Here is a 17,915-nt window from a genome sequence, read left to right on the forward strand (position 1 = left end):
CGCTCAAGGTACATCCTCTCACTCTCTCTTCTCTGTATCTGAAATAGGGTTTCTATAAACCTGATTTAGTAAATCTGAAATAGGATTTCTATAAATAGCTCTGTAAAATTGATTTGAGAAATAGGCATAAAAGGGATGTGTTGGTTTTTTTTTTAGATTTAGGGATTTTTTTTATTGGGGGTTTTGGTTGCTTATTTTTACTCTTTATGCTAAAAATAGGCATAAAAGGGGTTTGTTGGTATGTCTTTGCTTGGGGGTTTCTGTACAATGCATTTTGCTGGTGTTTATTTTTGTGATTTTGTTGTACTGAGCTTTGTGAGTTTAACCCTATTTCATTTCCTTGAAATAGGGTTTTTCAAAATCGAAAGGTATTGAGATTTTTTTTTCGATCTTGGTGGGGTATGTTTGATTCCTTTATTTTGATGGTGTTTTTGTATTATATAGATTTTGTGATTGATACCTCTGTTTTTTCTCTGTTATTTTATTCTATTTTTTTCCCTAGTTATTCAAAATAAATTTCTTCACATGCAACAAAAGTGAACAAATTTCTTTCACCCCTTGCGGTAGCTTGATTTACTTGCCCATCTTTGAGATCTTTGTTATATTTGGGATTTTAATGTCTATTGGGAAGCTCGGCCTTATTTTGCTCTTTTTGTTTACACTTTTTTGTTTACTTGGATTTGTCATTCTATGGTTGCATTATCATCTTTCTTAGTCATGTTTTTGGGGCTTCTTCCTCTTGTTGTTGAGCACTATCCGCTTGTTGTTAGATGGACGATAGGAGACTTAGAACCGAGGATGGTCGCCCCACAAAGCGAGCAAAGTTGATTGTGAGTGCTGTAGCGACAATAATGAGTGCAACAGCCACTGCACTCGTATTCTTCCAACAGTATTACGACGAATACCTACGAAGAGCTCTATACGAAAGCAACTACTTCACAGATCGGGAATTTGTTAGGCATGCCGTGAGGCTAGACGTACATTGCAAGCACTTACTTATGATGAACGTCAGGTGCTTCGAACGATTTGTTCGACTGCTTAGAAGCACCGGGGAACTTCAAGATACAATACATTGCAATGTTGACGAGCAGGTTGCAATGTTCTTACATATCGTATCTCACAATCAACGGAACAAGTCAATTAGAGCCTTCACACAACGATCAGGTTCCACGGTTTTTCGTTATTTCAACAAGGTCTTGAAAACTATTCTTAGCTTGAAATCTGAGTTTATAAAACCTCCGACGAGTGAGATACCAGAAGTCATTCGCATTAATCCAAGATTCTGGCCTTATTTCAAGGTAAAATAGTTCAAGTTATGTCATAGGAAACAACTATGTTCAAGATACTGACTGATATATTTTAACCTGTCTATGCTAGGATTGCATTGGTGCAATAGACGGAACTCATATTCCTGCTAAAGTGAGAGCCGAATATAAACCTCGGTTTATTAATCAAAAAGGTTATCCTTCTCAAAATGTACTGGCAGTCTGTGACTTCGATTTAAAATTCAATTACATTTTGGCTGGGTGGGAAGGATCGGCATCTGACTCAAGGATATTAGGAAATGCAACATCACGACCTAGTGGGCTTCCTTGCCTTCCATGTATCATTTACCTTTCCTTCTACTTATTATGTCGGTTATGAATTGACAATGGCGATACTGAGACAATGCTTTCTTCGTTGTAGGGAAGTTTTATCTCGGCGATGGTGGCTATCCTTTACTTCGTAGTTTTATAACACCGCACCGAGGCATAGCGTATCATTTAAATGAAATCAGGGGTCGAAGACCACGAACGCCAGAGGAACTCTTTAATCACGGACATTCATCACTCCGGAATGTAGTGGAACGTGCATTCGGCGCCCTCAAGAAGCGCTTTAGAATTTTAAACGAGGAACCGATGTACCCATATGAAAAACAGATTGATATTGTTCTAGCTTGTTGTTGTGTCCACAATTTCATTCGGAGGGAGATCGCAGATGATGATCTTCTTGATGGCGTAGATCTAGAGTTACAAGCAGTGGTCCCGCCTGAGGAAGAAGAGCATGTCCCATATATTCCACTTAGTAGGGCCGATGATGCACGAGAGGGGACTAGGATTAGAAAAGAATTGACCACGAATATGTGGAATGACTTTCAACGTTGATTTATGTTTAAGATGTTTGGTTTCGTTGGTTGTTTATGGCTTGAATTGACCACGAATAGAGGGGACTACTTGTTTGTAGCTTGTTTTTAAAAGACAATAAACTCGTATTGTATGGTCTCATGAGTTTTATGTATGGTCTCATGAGTTTCTCATTATTGTATGGTCTCATATTTTTAAATAATTGTATCTCATGTGTTTCAATTCATATAGGATAGCTGCAAGTCGCGTGGGTAGGAACCATTACTGGAATACTGAGATGGATAAGGTGTTGGTGGATGCGTTATTGGAACAAGTATCGGAAGGGCACAAGATACCCAGTGGCTTTAAAGATGTCGCATACACGGCGGCAAGCAGAGCAATGAATAGTCGATATGGGAAAGATATGACAAAAGAGCATATCAAAAATCGAGTCAAGACCCTAAAAAAGAAATTCGTGGCCGTCAACACTATAATAAACACAAGCGGATTTGGCTGGGATGACGTCAATAAGAAGATCGAAGTGACGGAAGATGTCTACAATGCTTGTGTCGCTGTGAGTACAAAGTGACATCTTTGTTTCATTTGTTAATTACTCGGGCTCGTAATATTTATAACTATTTTTCCGAATTTGTTGTAGGTTCACCCTGAACATAAGAAATATTTTGCAGAGAAACATGTGTTGATAGATGATTTTCGTCACATTTTTGGCGAAGACTATGCCACGGGTGGGTGGAGTAGGGATGACGTTGCCCCTAGTCAGGAGATGCAGAGTTCAGCTCCGCATATAGATGACTTGGGGATTGACGATACCCCTGAGACTGAAACAATTCAAGAGTCTCCTATGGTGGGTGAGAGCAGTAGGGGACCTGGGCCTAGAACGTCATCTCCGGTTAGAGATTTTGCAAGAAATGATGAAGGTCAGAAGGGGACGAAGCGTAGTGCAGCAAAATACATGAATTTGATGGAAGAATTTACTTCAACTTTGGAGAAGGTTGCAGATGCAATCAATGATCTATCGAAGGAACCTTTTGACAATGACGAGCTTCATGACGCCGTGTTTGGGTTACAAGGATTCGGGGAGGAAATCTTGGACAGGGCTTATGAGTACCTCAACCGTAACCCTACGGAGGTTCGTGCTTTTATAAAGCACACCGTAGAAAGGAGGGAGCGCTACATGTGGAGGAAGATGGAAAACCTTGCATTCTGAGTGATTGTGGATGTGGATGTACATAAACATGTGGTTGTTGAATGATTCTGGATGTGGACTTCATTTGGACATGATCTTTTTTTTTTGTTGGCTTGTCTGTTCTTTTTAGTGAACATGTTTATGTACTATTTTTGTTAGTTGGCTTGGACTTATAGATGTAGGATCTATTGGCATACATATGTAGTTTTATGTCAAGTCTATGATGGTTGCCTGATTTATATCTTGGCAATTCTATCTAAGCAACTCTATATTTGTGACAATTTGATTGGCATTGTTATTGTTCAACTCTATATTGGCAACTCTATATTTGTGATAATTTTATGTCAAGTCTATGCTGGTTGTCTGATTTATATCTTGGCAACTCTATATTTGTGATAATTTGATTGGCATTGTTATTGTTCAACTTCTTTTTGTCATGGTTTTCTTATTTTGATTGACTTCAGAGGGTTTGACCCACTTATTTTAGACTAGATTCTATGTTGGCATCATTCTGCATATCAGTTTCTATTTAACAGGTTTCTATTGAGTTTCCCTGCAGCGAAACGCATATTTCTGTAGTTTCCGTGAGGTTTCTGTGCAACAAAACGCTCATCTGACAGGTTTCTGTCAGGTTTCTTTTCCTTCACTTTCCTTTCTGCCACATCAGTTTACTTCCCTTCACTTCCCTTTCCTTTCCTTTCCCGACGAGAGAACAGAATTTAAAGGATCGATGTAAACCAACAAGGATGCGTAACATCAGAGGGCACAGGAACTGCTTTTAAATAGAAACTACGTTTTAATCAAATGCTGAATATTTCGTTGTGAAATTTCCTTTCTAAGGACTAAATAAAAGACAAGTGAAGAATCCAAGAAAAAGCACAAAATTTTTAATAAGAACGTTTGTTTGGAGGCCTCATTTGTAGTGTATTGCAAAACAGTGGTGGTCTGGTCCCACCATTACAGGAAATGTCAGACTAGGGAAGAAGTGTTCTTTCCAGTCCAGTTAGACAAGCACTCAAACAAGTTGCTCTGAAAAATGAATATCAGGTGAAAGTAGTGAAAAATCAGGACTACGCAATTCTTCTCTAGCAAAACGGCCTCTATAAGTTCAACTTCGAACCCTAGGAGCTAAGCCACAAATAACAGTTCTTCTCTTGAAAAAAGAGAAGATGTCAAAGGCCCATATTGTTTTTAGCTTAGATGTGATAAAACACAAAACCATGCATTTGAGAATGAAAAGAACGATTTTAAATTTTTGGTTATAAAACCCTAATCAAAGCAAAAGGTTTTATCCAAAATGTAACTTAGTAGGATGCTAGGGTCAGCCAAGACAATTCCAACCAAACCAGATGGGACCCCAGTTCATTTGTTCGAACCCGTTTGACCAGAGATCTTTTAACATTTATGATATTTCGGTTCAACTGAACAAGCTTAGTGAACAGACAGGTCGAAAGAGAGTGCAAGAATACCAGTAGTGGATTGAGATGCTCAAAACCCACTTTTTATTGGTTTAACCTTGGGGGTGTCCTGGAACAGAAATGTCTTTTTTCTGGCAAAAATGTGCTGACGAGGAACAGGACAATACAACGATAGCTACTTTGGAGCATGAGGCCAAGTGAATGTCCAGAAAATGTCACTGGATATTGATGAATAACAGAGAAGGATAATATTACTAACCTACGAAAGTCCCTTTATTCATTTCAGTTTTGCAAAGAGCCGCAGTGCAACCTGTATATAAAGAAGGCAGTTTCAGAAGATGATTTGAAACTCTGAATTAACAATCATTTAGCGATGAAACTGGGTACTTACTTCTTTGTCAATGCACGACCAGTAATCAAAATACTGCCCAGTACAGTGTTTGTGGCCAGTTTCATCATCTTTGATCCTTTTCACACATGCCTGTAGAAATTGATACACCTTCAGAACCATAAAGTGCAGTTATCTAGACATACTCCAAGAAAGCATAAAAAAGCATGCACATTTTCCCCCATAGAACAACTTGAGAACACTCGCTCAAGCTACACCAAGCTACGCCAAAAGTTCAAAAAAGGAAAAGAAATAATGATAATGATAATAATTAAATAAAGCCTTAATTTACTTTTTAGTTCTTTACTTATGTTTTATCGATTATAAGATAAGTTTGAGAGTACAGAAAAAGATACGCAAGAGACCTCATATAAAGAAGCACGTATTTCAATAAATTACTTAAAGACACGATTAAAATATAAAAACATGCGAATTGTGCTGCACATTCAGTGGATTTTTTCTATCTCTTCACTGATTTAAATAATAGTCACAAATATTTGTTTCGAAAATTTCTAGGGAAGGGTGTATCTCATGATATTTTATTTTTTTGTTATTTTTGGGTTTATATAATAAAAAACTTGAAAAATAATTTTTTTTCAAAGAATGAAAAACAAATTATTTAAAATACAAATGAATATAAAATTTAAGAAGAAAATGAGAGAATTCCATTTCAAATGAAATCGTTCAAAATACAGGGGTTGTATCTATCAAAAAATGGGCAAAAATACCAAGTCCTAATAATCATACTCCAGCAAAGGTGACTAAAATAAACAATATCAATACCAAGGTTTTTCCCTAATTATCATACACAGATGAGATCCGAATAAGGCAACCTTAGTAATGTTTGTAAGCCATGCACAAATAAAGAAATAAAAACAGCTGAACCCCTGTTTAAACAACCCCTTATATTTCTATGGACTTTTTATATCCACATCTTAATAGTAAATTCCTGATCATGGTGGCATCCTTTTGGATTTTTTGTGTTTCTTCTTTTTAGAAATGATACTGCTTCTGTGTTTCTCCTTTTTTTTCACTTAATTTAAAGGATTTGTATTTGTAAAAGATTCTAATACCAACCACTTCATATAAATAATTAGTGCAACTAAATTGCATCACAGAGAGGCCAAAATGACTAAGTACAAAAAAGCTTTAACCCAGTCATCATTCATAGCAACCCCAGACAATTGAAGTGTCATAGCATGTTACGCTACATATTGTGAAAATAAGAAAAAAAATTCAAGGTAGCACTGCTAGGAACGTTTGAAGATCCAATATGCCAGACATTACCTCATATTCAAGCCAGGTTCTCACACACTTTGGCTTGCTAGCCTGTTCAAGATATTTCTTCTGGTCAACAAGCTCTTCGTCCGACCTGGATTGAACAGAAACAGATAACTTACAAGTTCATACCCGAGACAATGAGGCTATGTGACTAAAATGGGGGTGGGGTGGGGGGGATACCAGCATAGATATACTCTCTTCATCATTGAAAAATCTAATATTAATAAACAACTAAGAATGAACATGATATAATGCAATTATCTGATCAAAGAGCACTCCGTAATTTTAATACAAAACAAAATGCAACAAACGCTATGAATATTAAATATCAGATTCTTCCTTATAAGAAAACCACTTACGTTCACATCGGTAGCATATAAGCAACAAAGTTAAAATTATGATATGTTATTTATCCATAAACAAACTGGAGCTCATTCCACTTTTTCTAGCTTCTACTGCCATTCCACTTTTTTTTTTTTTGTTTCTACCATCATGTAAGGACTAAAGTAACAATTAAAGACTCATCAAATACTCAAAATTTCTTGTCCTTCCAACCTTTTTTGCTTCTTACAGTAACTCTTAAAAATATGACGATCAAATTCTCTTCCAGTCTACTATGAGGTAGTTAAGTCCATCTAAAATAATGTTTATTTAAGATGTAGTTGTATTTTATTTATTAATGAAAACTATAGTTCATTCCATAAATGGACGGTTTTTGTAGCTCTTCTAACTTCAGGTGATCAACAATTATCTGATGAAGATAGGAAAGCAAGAGGGGCATCAAACCCAAGGTTTTACATATAAGAGAGAGAGAGAGAGGGGGGCACTTCCTTGGCTATTGTTTCTTTCCTATTGAGACCTAAGGATTACCCTATTTCCCTTCCTCTTCAACTCGATCTTCTTCTTGTTACAACCATTTGTTGTATTTCTTCTTTAATACTACTTTGCATTAGTTGTTGTAGTCAGTAACGTTCGCGTATTATGGAGGGAGGAGGAAATAATCAACCAACCCAAAAAGACTGCGAGACACGAGGAGTTTCAAGATTTGCAACTTTGCAAAAGATTAGAGCAAGTGCAATCGATGGAACTAATGACTCCAATGGAAACCATAGAACCTCTAGACCACCCGTTAATCCTCACTTCCACATTACGAGCAGCTTGATGATGGGAAGTATCGAGGTTTTGTAAATGGAAGAGCACAATTCCAATAACATTGGCATCATGGGGTGATCAAGATTCTCAAGTTAAAGTGGACATACCTATTTTTTTATAGAGAGGAAAACCCAGAGCAAGTACTCAATTGGTTAGTTAAAGTAGAAAGGATTTTTGAATGTTGGGATATGTTCGAAACCAAAAAGGTGAAACTTGTGGCTATCGAAATCGGGCTACACATCTACGCGATCGCAACAAATCCACCCAGCTAGAGTTCAAATGGGTGAGGACAAAATCGACTCATGGGAGAAGATGGTGAATTTGATCCCAATTTTTTCCAAATAAACAATATCAATAATTTTGGCAAGGAAATAGAATAGTAAGAGAATAAATCAATGACTTCTATTGTCACAACAGTATCAATAACTTCGGCAAGGAAATAGGATTGTTAGATAATACACCAATTACTTCTATCGTCTCAAGTGCCATGTTCAACTGTACAATATGAAAATGTAGATATTTAAAATATCAGAAAAAGGTTTCTGAGCTCGAGCTCAGAATCCACTACTCCCATAGTTGGTTGAGTCATCCAACCCATTTAGTTTATAGGTTATGCTTAGGGTTATGGTTATGGTTATGGTTAGGGTTATGATTTGTGGAGGTTTAGAATGGATGGCTAGAAATTATGGTCCTATAGATCGGATGGTTAGGATTATGGAATGGAGATGGTTTGTTAGGAACACCCTATCTATGTGAGGTAGTGTAAAATGAATAGGTTCGATGAGTCAAACTACTATGGGAGATAGTGTATTCTAAGCTCTAGCTCAGCCTGAGCTAGAGAGCTCAGAAACCACGCCCTCTTAACTCATACATCATGGGTTTGCACATTCCTAATCAAAATGTACATCAATGCTGGACTATTTCTTTAGTATTGGTTCTTGCCAACAAGGTTGATGCACAACAAGAGATGAAATGGACCCATTTGACTTAATTCCTTTACTTAAACCCATCAATTCGGTAAAAGCTTTAAGGAGGGATTCATACAGGCTAATGGACCCAACACCTACTCGGGGTAAGGCCCACTGGGCCGAGTCCAGATTAAGACCAGAGAGCCCATCACGATCAGGCAGATTCCGATAGTGCTTATTTGGATTTTGGCTTGCTTGTAACCTCTCCCCGCCTTGCAGGAGACATCCATAGATATAACTCTACCGATCTTTCGTCCGATTCTCCAGAAATTTTCCTCACACCATGCCTCAAAAGGAATGCCAGATATACTCCATCAATCTACTGAATCCAGGCTTAGAAATCTATACGACCAGGGAACTAAATCCACAAACGGCAAGTTTGTTGCTGAACACTTTCTCATTAGCCTAAAACCTCAAAACCCTAATTTTTTGCTAGTTTTAACCATCCCATCTCAGCCTAAACCTTGCACCCCTCTGCTTTGTCCCAAAGCTGATTTTAGACCTTCCAAACATCCTTCAACAACTTCCCGGTATCCTTCGAAAGCTTCATGGGATATGTCTGAACCACCCCGAACCTATTATAAACCCCGAAGAATTATTTCCCCAACCTATTACCTAATCACCTATTTTTGGAGTCAAATTCCTATTTTTCACCCTGCATCAGACTTGGTATAAGAGCGAAATATTTAGTTCATAGTATCAATCCAATCTTCCTTCAATCGTCCTGCATCATCTACATTGTCACTAACCAAGAAAATGGGCCTGCCTATCTAATATATAGTATTATTAGATACTGTGTATACATATAAAAACAGAAATAATAATAGAAATATATGTTGGTCTAATATTCTCTATCATAATATCACATGACTTGTAAGCACCCCTGGAAGTGATGGAAATTCAGATAAATATACCAAAATTTAATAAATATAATAATATTTAGATAACTAGTTAGATTAGCTCCCTACCTCCCTTCTCTCAACACCAAAGTCCAGAGATTTGAATGCACAAATCATAGGTTGGAAGTTTTCAATCCGAACCCACCCCTTCTACTCTTCACCTCGCATGGCCTCACCTCTTCGCTCCCTTGGTCACCCTTCATCACTTTGCCTTGTGACCAACCTATGGAGGCTTAAGAGCCATAGCCCCGTTACTTTCTAAGGTTTTTTTTTTTTTTTTTTTTTTTTTGAATGATTCCCCCTAAGGTATTGCAAAAATAGATTTCCATTCTGGCTTATCTATGAGACATAGAACTGGTAATGGTGTTGGGAAAGCACCTTCATCTCCTTCTATTAATGATATGTTGTGTGTTGATGATTCCATAAAATAGAGTGAACCAAAGAGAGAATTAAGGAAGTTGGTGGTAATGTCCAACTCAAGTATAACCCATATACATGAAGGTTTGTAAACTGTGCTTGCGCGAGGCTACTTGTGTTTGGGGTGTGTTTTTGTTTAAAATTTTTGACATATGAGTTTAACCAGGCGTACCCGGAGTAAACCAGTCCGAGCCTTTTTTTTTTAACCGTCCCAACCTCCACCCCAATTTGTCTTGCAATATATAATATTGGCCTTGTGTGAGAAAAAAAAAAAAAAAAATTGGCCTCAAATCATTAGAGATATATTTCCTTTTAGAGAAAGTCATTGTTCAGCAGATTAAACCAGTTATTAGTTTGGTACCATCAATGAAAGCTCAGAAAACATTGAATCTGACAGCCGCATAACATTATATATAACGAATGTCATAATAACCACACAGATCTGCCCACACCCGCATTACAAATAAACTGAGAAGCAGAACAGTTGAACTATCATTTATGGCCTAGAGCTATTAGCCTATTATCAACAAATAGAGGCATTGATAGTGTATTAATGTGCAGGATGATCTTCAAAACACAAGTAATTATTTGGATAAGGCTATTGTAAGCAGGAAGAAAGAGAGGCCAAAAAAAAAAAATCACTCACATGGCAATGGAAGTTGTTTATCAACGACCGAACGCAAGAGGATTATTGGTTTACCCTGCACAAAGGAAATCATTGTTATATACTAAAACAAACTAACACAGTAACACCCGCGCATATTGAGTGTGGATACAATGGAGTTTAAATGAGAAAAGTTATAAAATAAAATGTATCACTGAAAGAAGAAGCATTATTACTTGACCAGAACTACCCAATCATGTTTCTTGTTAACAATATTGTTAGCCACTTAAAAAACTGACTAATTTGCCCCCATTAGTCTATCTATAACAGAGTAACAGACACTAATCATCACTAAAAGCAGTTGTTGTAGGATGATCAGCATATTGATGTAAAAAAAAATGATAACCTACATCTGATCATTCTCTTTAATTATTTAATTTCCACCTTATATAAATTTCTTTCCCTAGATCTAGGGTTAGTGTAAATGATTAGAAGGGGCAATATAAGAAGAGAAAAAAGAAGGTCTCATATACTTCTATCAGAAAAGAATCGAGCAAGAACAGAAAAATTAAGAAGGACAAATTGCAAATCAGATCGAAGCCAAAAGATGTAGAAATGGGATGAGAGAAACGAAGATTATAAGAAATTGCGGAATTATTGGATTATGAGAAATTGCGTGTGGCGAATAGAATCGCTTACCTTTCGAATGGGAGAGTCTAGGGTTAGGTTTGGCAAAAAAAGAGAAAGAAAGGCTCTTTAACAAAATACCGAGAGGGGAGAAAATTGAGGAAATGCTAAGAATATTCGCCCTATACTGATATCTCAGTTGCTAACCCAATGGACCCTAATTCACATTTCATTTCAATTCAAGGGTTAGGATCACCGAATTGGGATTGACAATCGCACAATTGTTTTTTGTGGCCCACCGTACCAATGCCTAGATCTCGTCCCGCTTCATGCCCATTAATTGGTATGAAATTAGGCGTGCCTATGTTAGGGAAACTTGAAAGGATACGATCTATACACAACTTTTTTGTCCCCATGCTATGTTTGGTTGCCCATTTTGGGGGGAATGTAGGAGTTTCAAATGCTTGAGATTTTCCAAAGATCTCCCCAGAGCATGTTTGGTTGCCATTTAGCCCTCTGACCACTAGACAACTTCTGGACATCATTATTACTTTTTATCATACGTGGCGGAGATGTCCCACCCTAATCTTCTTTCATGGTGAAATTTGAGGAGAAGATCTCAAGAAGTTCTTGTCTTATTCTCTTTTCTCTCTCTTTCACCCTCCATTTTGATAATGGCACCCCTACATCTTCCGCTAATCTTCTCGCGGATTGTCGCTCAACCAAACACAACAGGTCAATCTTCTACTATTCTTCTCCCAATCTAATCTTCTTCTCCCCTCAAACTTCTTCTTCTCCTAATTCCCCACCCAACTTCCAGCAACCAAACAGAGCATAGTATGGAAATCCTTATAGCTTGGAGGATTGGGATCATGGAAATGATTTTTGAGACACTACCTATTTAAGTTGTGGCTCAATCTCAAATAGACAGTTATGGATCATCCTGTGGTGTGGTAGGTTTTGAAAAATATTGTACAATACGGGCCATACGGCCACAAGCCATATATAAATTCCATACTTGGGAATTTGCTTGGGACCATAGCAGAAGACATTCTACGGCTGGCTGTTGCATGTGAAAACAGCCAACTCAGATGAATTAAATGAATGAGACAAAATCTGAGCCCATATGTCTGCTCTCACATCATCCCACCGTGAAATGACCTCTCCGATGGTCCCTGGCTAATACCCCCACTAGCAAAGTCTTTTTATCTCCACTGGCCATTGTCCAAAAGATGATTTAATGTGCTGTTATGAGAAATGTTAGCTACCGTGGTACCAAGTGAAGTTAATTCAGCAAGAGTACCATTTGGAAGCCATGGTCGTTTCCAGAAGTGAATTCATTTCCCATCAGTACCACCAATGGAGTAACAGATAATGATTTTTTACTTTTATCCTAACCTGGAGGATGGTGCAAATTACAAATTTTAAACGCATTTTTTTATAAACTCAACCAAGAAATTGCCACAACCATGATGTGAATTCAAAGTTGCAGCTTTTGGTTGTTGTGGCAAAGAATCCACCCAATATTGAAACCTTTTCTAAGGAATCAAAAGCATTATCGTAGTAAAGTGTCACCTTTCATGAGAAGTGCAATCTTACTAAATCAGTTCCTTTCTCACAAATAAAACAATCACAATGATTTGGAAACACATATTTCCAACTGATTGGATAGTAGAATAAACTGCCTAACATAAATATCAAAACAGAAACAACTAGAGATATCTGAGCTTTCTAACCATATGGTAGATCATAATCTCAATCATCACTGTCCAATACCAATGAAAGATGATTAAGGCATAACAATTCAAAACTGACTGTAATCAAAATTTGTTGAGAAAGAAAATCTTTCTTTCAAGATGGAATTCCAGAAAGGAAAAAAAAACTGAAAAACATGCCTCGGGAAGCGATTTACCAAAAGTCTCTCCCAGTGAACATAAATAGAAAGTAGCCAGAGAACTCAGGTTTCAATGAATTTCTTCATGTTTTTCAGCCACCCCAAGTACTCTCTGCCATCCTTGTTCATCATGTAATCTTGCAAGAAATCCGTCAAAGAGCTATTGATACCTCTTACATCCAGGTACTTGTAAAAAGCTTTCTGTAATTGCTCATCCAAATCCCTGCAGCCAAAAGAAACAAAGTTACAGCTTCAACTCATACCCAAAAAGACGATTCTTTACTACGGCTAAGACTCTTAGCCAGACATTACAGTCAGAGGTACAAACTTTCTGTCATTTTTGACAGAAACATAAAAAAACCACTACCATATTTTAGATAGAGAAGTCCCCATGCCTTTTTCTAAATTTTATTGCACACCCAATTCCACTCTTCCTTCTGTCGTGATAACCCTTTTGCAGGTTTTACTGATACCCAACCCAAAGACCTGTGCTTTCCCTCTGCTCAACTGATACCCTATAACCCATATTTTAAGTGTTTGATAGGCAGTCAATAATTATATTTTTTTTACACTTACATCTTAAAATCCTTCATTGCTTAACTGACACCTAAAACACCAATTCTATAGTTTTATCAATACATTAATAAATAAAAATTAAATCGTGTAGATTGAATTCTTAATTAAACCCTCCCTTTTTCAGTTGATTGATGCCCAATTTTCTTCTGTAAAATAAAACCGCCTGCTCAACACCCTTTTTTTCGTTTGCCTTCGATTTCCAAAAACTGAAGTCCCCACTTCCAGTTTTTGGATACAAGTCAAGCAAATCAAACAATTGAAATAGAAACGAGGAAAAACTTACGAAAAATCAGGCCCTTCATAAGCAATCTGATCGGGTGAAACCTCAGGGCGCTTCATTTGCATGCTATCCACAGTGATATGTGTAGAACAAGCAGTGCAACAGAATTCCAAAGAAGTCCCTTCTCCTTTAGCGATTTTTACAATCAGAGAAATATTCAGCTGACTCGAACTCTCCTCGTCATCATCACCACTTTCATTGTCATCATCCTCTTCTTCTTCCTCCTCGGCAAGATCGGGCTTGTGAACCTCAACTTGGATACTCTCACCCTCAAAATCTCGCTTCAAGGTGATTGTCTGTTCACCGGGATTATCAATGATCTCGAACGGGAACCCCTTCGGGGTATCACTTTTCTGCCAAGAAAAATAGGAGGAATCACAAGAGAAGCTCAAATTTGGACAACTTGACTCAATTGTCTCGGTGAGTTGGATCTCTGTTAACTCTAAACTACAAAGAAATGAAGAGTTTGACAACACAGACACAGTATATGTAGACAGTCCAGAGAGTTAAGAGAAGTGATATTTGCGCTCCTTGTTTTTTTAAATGTATTTGCGCTCCTTGTTTTATTAATCAATATTGGCTATTGACACCTTTTTGGCAATTGCAGAAGCCCTTAACAGCTAATTCGTAAGTCTAAATGCATAAAATAAAGAGATGCAGTTGAAAAGACATTAAAGAGAAGTATTGGTTTGTATGTTTTTTTTTTTTGAATGGTAGTAATAGTTTGTATATTAGAATTAGGGATAGCTTACCTTTTTTCTGATTGATTAATTTATTTCTTTCTTATATATATATTATTTAATTCACTAGGCTAGCTGTCACGGGGTCAATTCGCTCCTACACAATGCAACCCGTGATGGCAACTAACTCTTGCCAACTTAGTCAGCCAAACCACACTCAATATGTAATTGAGGCTCTCTCAAGAAAAAGGGACAGCACACAAAGAACAAGCATACAAGAAAACCAAAAAGCATACACAAGGCACACCAAATTTTTAACGTGGTTCAGCCTAATCAATGCCTACTCCACGAGCAACTCCATTACAGATCTCAAACACTAGGCCAAAGCCTTTACAAGGAAGCTTTTCTCTCAAAACACACACAACTCCTCATTGCCCATGTGAATGGGGCGTTTTTGCCACATATATGGCAGTTTTGGCAACCAACTCAAGGCCATTGGCCATTTTACATAGTGCCTAAAGGCCATTGGCCAATGTAGAACACATTCAACTATCCATGGGCATTTGCACTTACAAATCATAGGCCAACACTTGGCAAAACCAACCAAAACCGTCCAGCCATGTTGTGCATTCAAAAGCCACAGGATTTGCCTCCAAAATGTGCATGTGCTGCACCACTTGGCCCAATGCCTCGCTGCCAAGTGTGCAAAACCGTGCAAAACTGCCCAAGTGCCCCCATTGTGCTGCCTTCCATGCTTTCAAACATAGACACCACGTCCAAGCATGCCATTGGCCCATTTTGAACCATTTGCAACCGTTTTCAGCATGTGCAAACATGGGCGCCACGCCCATGCGTTGGCCAATTGTCCCACATGCATTGGCCCATTGTGTGCCGCACCTAGCCCATCAGCCTAGCCCATTATGTACCGCGTCTGGCCTATCTGCCTGGACCATTGTCTGCCCAAAAGCACCAATGTCATTGCACATTGTGCATTGTCGCTCCCGTCAATGCACCAGCCCATCATGTGTTAGGTTCGCGCCAATGGTTGCCCGATCAATGTGCTGTTTGTACACCAATGCCCACTAGTCCCTTGGCCCTTGCGTGCATGCCTTGTGCGCTAATCCTCTTACCCATGATGGCCTTTGCTTGTGCTCTCCGTGCAGCCAAGGTCTTCGCCATACCTCTTTGCCAAGCCCATCTACACTTGGTCTTCTCATGCCACTTGACCATATGCCATGGTCTTTCTCCCACCTTGTTTCCTCTTGGCCTAACTCCCAAGGCCCACTTGGCTATTGGCAAGGGTACACGGTGCCATCACAAGCCAATGACTATGCCATTGGTTTTAGGGGTCTAACACTAGCCTTAATGGTATAGCCAAAGGGCTTCACATGTGAAGTCTTGTGTTAGGGATAGCTAACCTATGAACCATAATTTGAAAAGTACATCCAAATCAGTCATCGAAAAATATGAAATGGCCAAACACTAACAGTTTTAACTTTTTGAGAAACCTATCCAGAAACTCCCTAAATACTAATTCCAAAGTTTTGTTGAGGAAAGGCCCTTTAAGCAATTCTAAAATCATAACTTCGCCTAAATTTGTTTAGTTTAGCGTTCGTCATATTAAAATATATTGAGTATTTTAATAATATATAAAAAGCTTTTGGGTGTAGAAACATTGTTCTACTTGAGCTGCCCAGTGGTCATTTTTGTTAAAAGTAACTTTAATGTCAAGCACATGTTTCCAATAAAAAAAAGTCCAATACATGCTAGAATAAGTAGTATTTAGTGAATTACTTGATTTTTTTTTCAATTGTACTTTTTAGCCAAATCTATGTATTGAATAAACTCACAAATGAAGAATTTACAGATAGAAATCCCTTAGTAAACATACAACAAATGCGCCATTCAAAAAAAAAAAAAAAAACACATGCATCCAACACAAGTATTTAATATAAATATTTTTCTTGTTATATAATATACAGGTCTAAACTTTTCAAAAATTTCAACAAAACACTATGCTAGCTATCTTTATTAAAAAAAAAAAAGGTTTAGATATCACACCGTTGGAGCTATTTAGAAAGAGAATGATCCAATGTAATCCCTAGCTCTGAATTTTAACTATAAGTCATCGTAATGTTCAATGTTCTATTAGAAAGTTGTCACATGTGGGTACTGCCACCCAAAACCAATCAAGAGTGGGGGCTGCCAACCAAGGCATGTGGTGGTCACACTTCATATTTAGTCTACATATCATCACTCTACATATATAAATAATATTTTTTGTACTTCATAACCATGGTTTTAAATTTCAACCGACACCGACACCGAAACCACCAAAAACCGAAATGGTCATTTATTTCGGCCGGAATTTCGGTTTTTCCGAAATTTGACCTAAAAAATCTGTTTTTTTTTTAATTAATTTAATATTTCACCGAAATTTTGGTAATTTTGGCCGAAATATTGAATAAAATATTGGTTTCGATTTTTGTACCATATTTCGACCGAAATTTCAGGGTCCGAAACCGGTACCGAAACCGAAATTTTAAACCTTGTTCATAACAACACCGATTCATGATCCATACCGTAGATCATCTAGACTAAATCTTTCAATCTTTTTTGTGCAGAAGGAAAAAGTAGAAACACTAATGTTTTTGCTTAGCATAAACATTAGTGTTTATGCTATCTAAATAAGTATAGAAAAGGGATATTGATAACAAAATCATACACATGGTTATGCTTAGCATCAACTAAATACTGTTACATAATTCATTAGCAATAGCACCTTAATTTTGTAGCTTAAAAAAGTTTTCATGCAACTATTCAAAAATTTAAAAAAATCATGCATCTTCTATGCAATCATCTGACCTCATCGAGAACGCCCGACTCTTCTTCGTGTATGATTTCAGCTTCAAGAATACGTTTGAGGCGGTCTTCGGCTTTGACACTTTTAGCAGAGGAGGCAAAGCGAAAAGAGAGAAATAAAGAGGGTTTTGAGGGGGTTTGGAGGGTTTTTGTTATAAGAGTAGAAGAATTGATTAAGGAACAAAAATGGCGTTGTCTGGGTGAGACCGAAGAGAGGAAAGAGGAACGAAGGGCTTTGCGAAGGAGAGCAGACATTTTTATCTCCTTTTTTTTTTCAACACTGAGACACACAGGTTTTTAGGGTTTAAGGAATGAGAGAGGCGGTAGGGTTTTAGGGCACGAGAGAGGAAATGAATCTATCATCTATTTTGGTTAATGATATTGGCACTATTTATTTAATAATTACACCAACTGACCTTGTCTTTTATTTATTAACCACGCCACAATAAGCTTACAGTCCACGTGGCATATTCTCATTGTTCGTGGCATATTCTATTGGCATATTCCCCATATCATTTTCGTTGGACCGTATAAGCTTTGACAGCTGCTTAAATCATAAA

General features: G+C 37.6%; 3 protein-coding genes across 4 annotated transcripts; 1 reads left to right on the forward strand and 2 right to left on the reverse strand.

Annotated features, from left to right (window-relative positions):
• Positions 1 to 770: 770 nt before the first annotated feature.
• Positions 771 to 3,330, forward strand: LOC143880575 (uncharacterized). Its single transcript, XM_077383566.1, has 5 exons — positions 771 to 1,298; positions 1,378 to 1,603; positions 1,687 to 2,122; positions 2,355 to 2,676; positions 2,761 to 3,330. Exons 1-5 carry the CDS (start codon positions 771 to 773, stop codon positions 3,328 to 3,330), a joined length of 2,082 nt encoding a protein of 693 aa, XP_077239681.1.
• A 1,464-nt stretch (positions 3,331 to 4,794) lies between these two features.
• On the reverse strand, positions 4,795 to 11,234 carry LOC143880977 (cytochrome b-c1 complex subunit 6-1, mitochondrial-like). 2 transcript variants are annotated; one of them, XM_077383951.1, is made up of 5 exons: positions 11,136 to 11,234; positions 10,479 to 10,533; positions 6,403 to 6,487; positions 5,119 to 5,226; positions 4,795 to 5,037 (listed from the first exon to the last, which is right to left on the reverse strand). In XM_077383951.1, coding segments are annotated over exons 2-5 (228 nt in total). In that variant the 5' UTR covers positions 10,481 to 10,533; positions 11,136 to 11,234; the 3' UTR covers positions 4,795 to 5,004. The 2 variants fall into 2 exon arrangements, with proteins under 2 accessions (XP_077240066.1, XP_077240067.1); XM_077383952.1 differs by having other exon boundaries at positions 5,119 to 5,208; positions 11,136 to 11,233.
• Positions 11,235 to 12,732: 1,498 nt separating this feature from the next.
• On the reverse strand, positions 12,733 to 17,701 carry LOC143881907 (uncharacterized protein At2g39795, mitochondrial-like). Its single transcript, XM_077385247.1, has 3 exons — positions 17,359 to 17,701; positions 13,817 to 14,166; positions 12,733 to 13,180 (listed from the first exon to the last, which is right to left on the reverse strand). The coding sequence occupies exons 1-3, from the start codon at positions 17,608 to 17,610 to the stop codon at positions 13,021 to 13,023; spliced, it is 762 nt and encodes a 253-aa protein (XP_077241362.1). The 5' UTR covers positions 17,611 to 17,701; the 3' UTR covers positions 12,733 to 13,020.
• Between the last annotated feature and the right edge of the window lie 214 nt (positions 17,702 to 17,915).

The sequence above is a fragment of the Tasmannia lanceolata genome, unplaced genomic scaffold (genome assembly GCF_043159265.1).
Source record: "Tasmannia lanceolata isolate RefF3 unplaced genomic scaffold, GAP_Taslan_0.1 ptg000007l, whole genome shotgun sequence".
Lineage (NCBI taxonomy): Eukaryota > Viridiplantae > Streptophyta > Magnoliopsida > Canellales > Winteraceae > Tasmannia > Tasmannia lanceolata.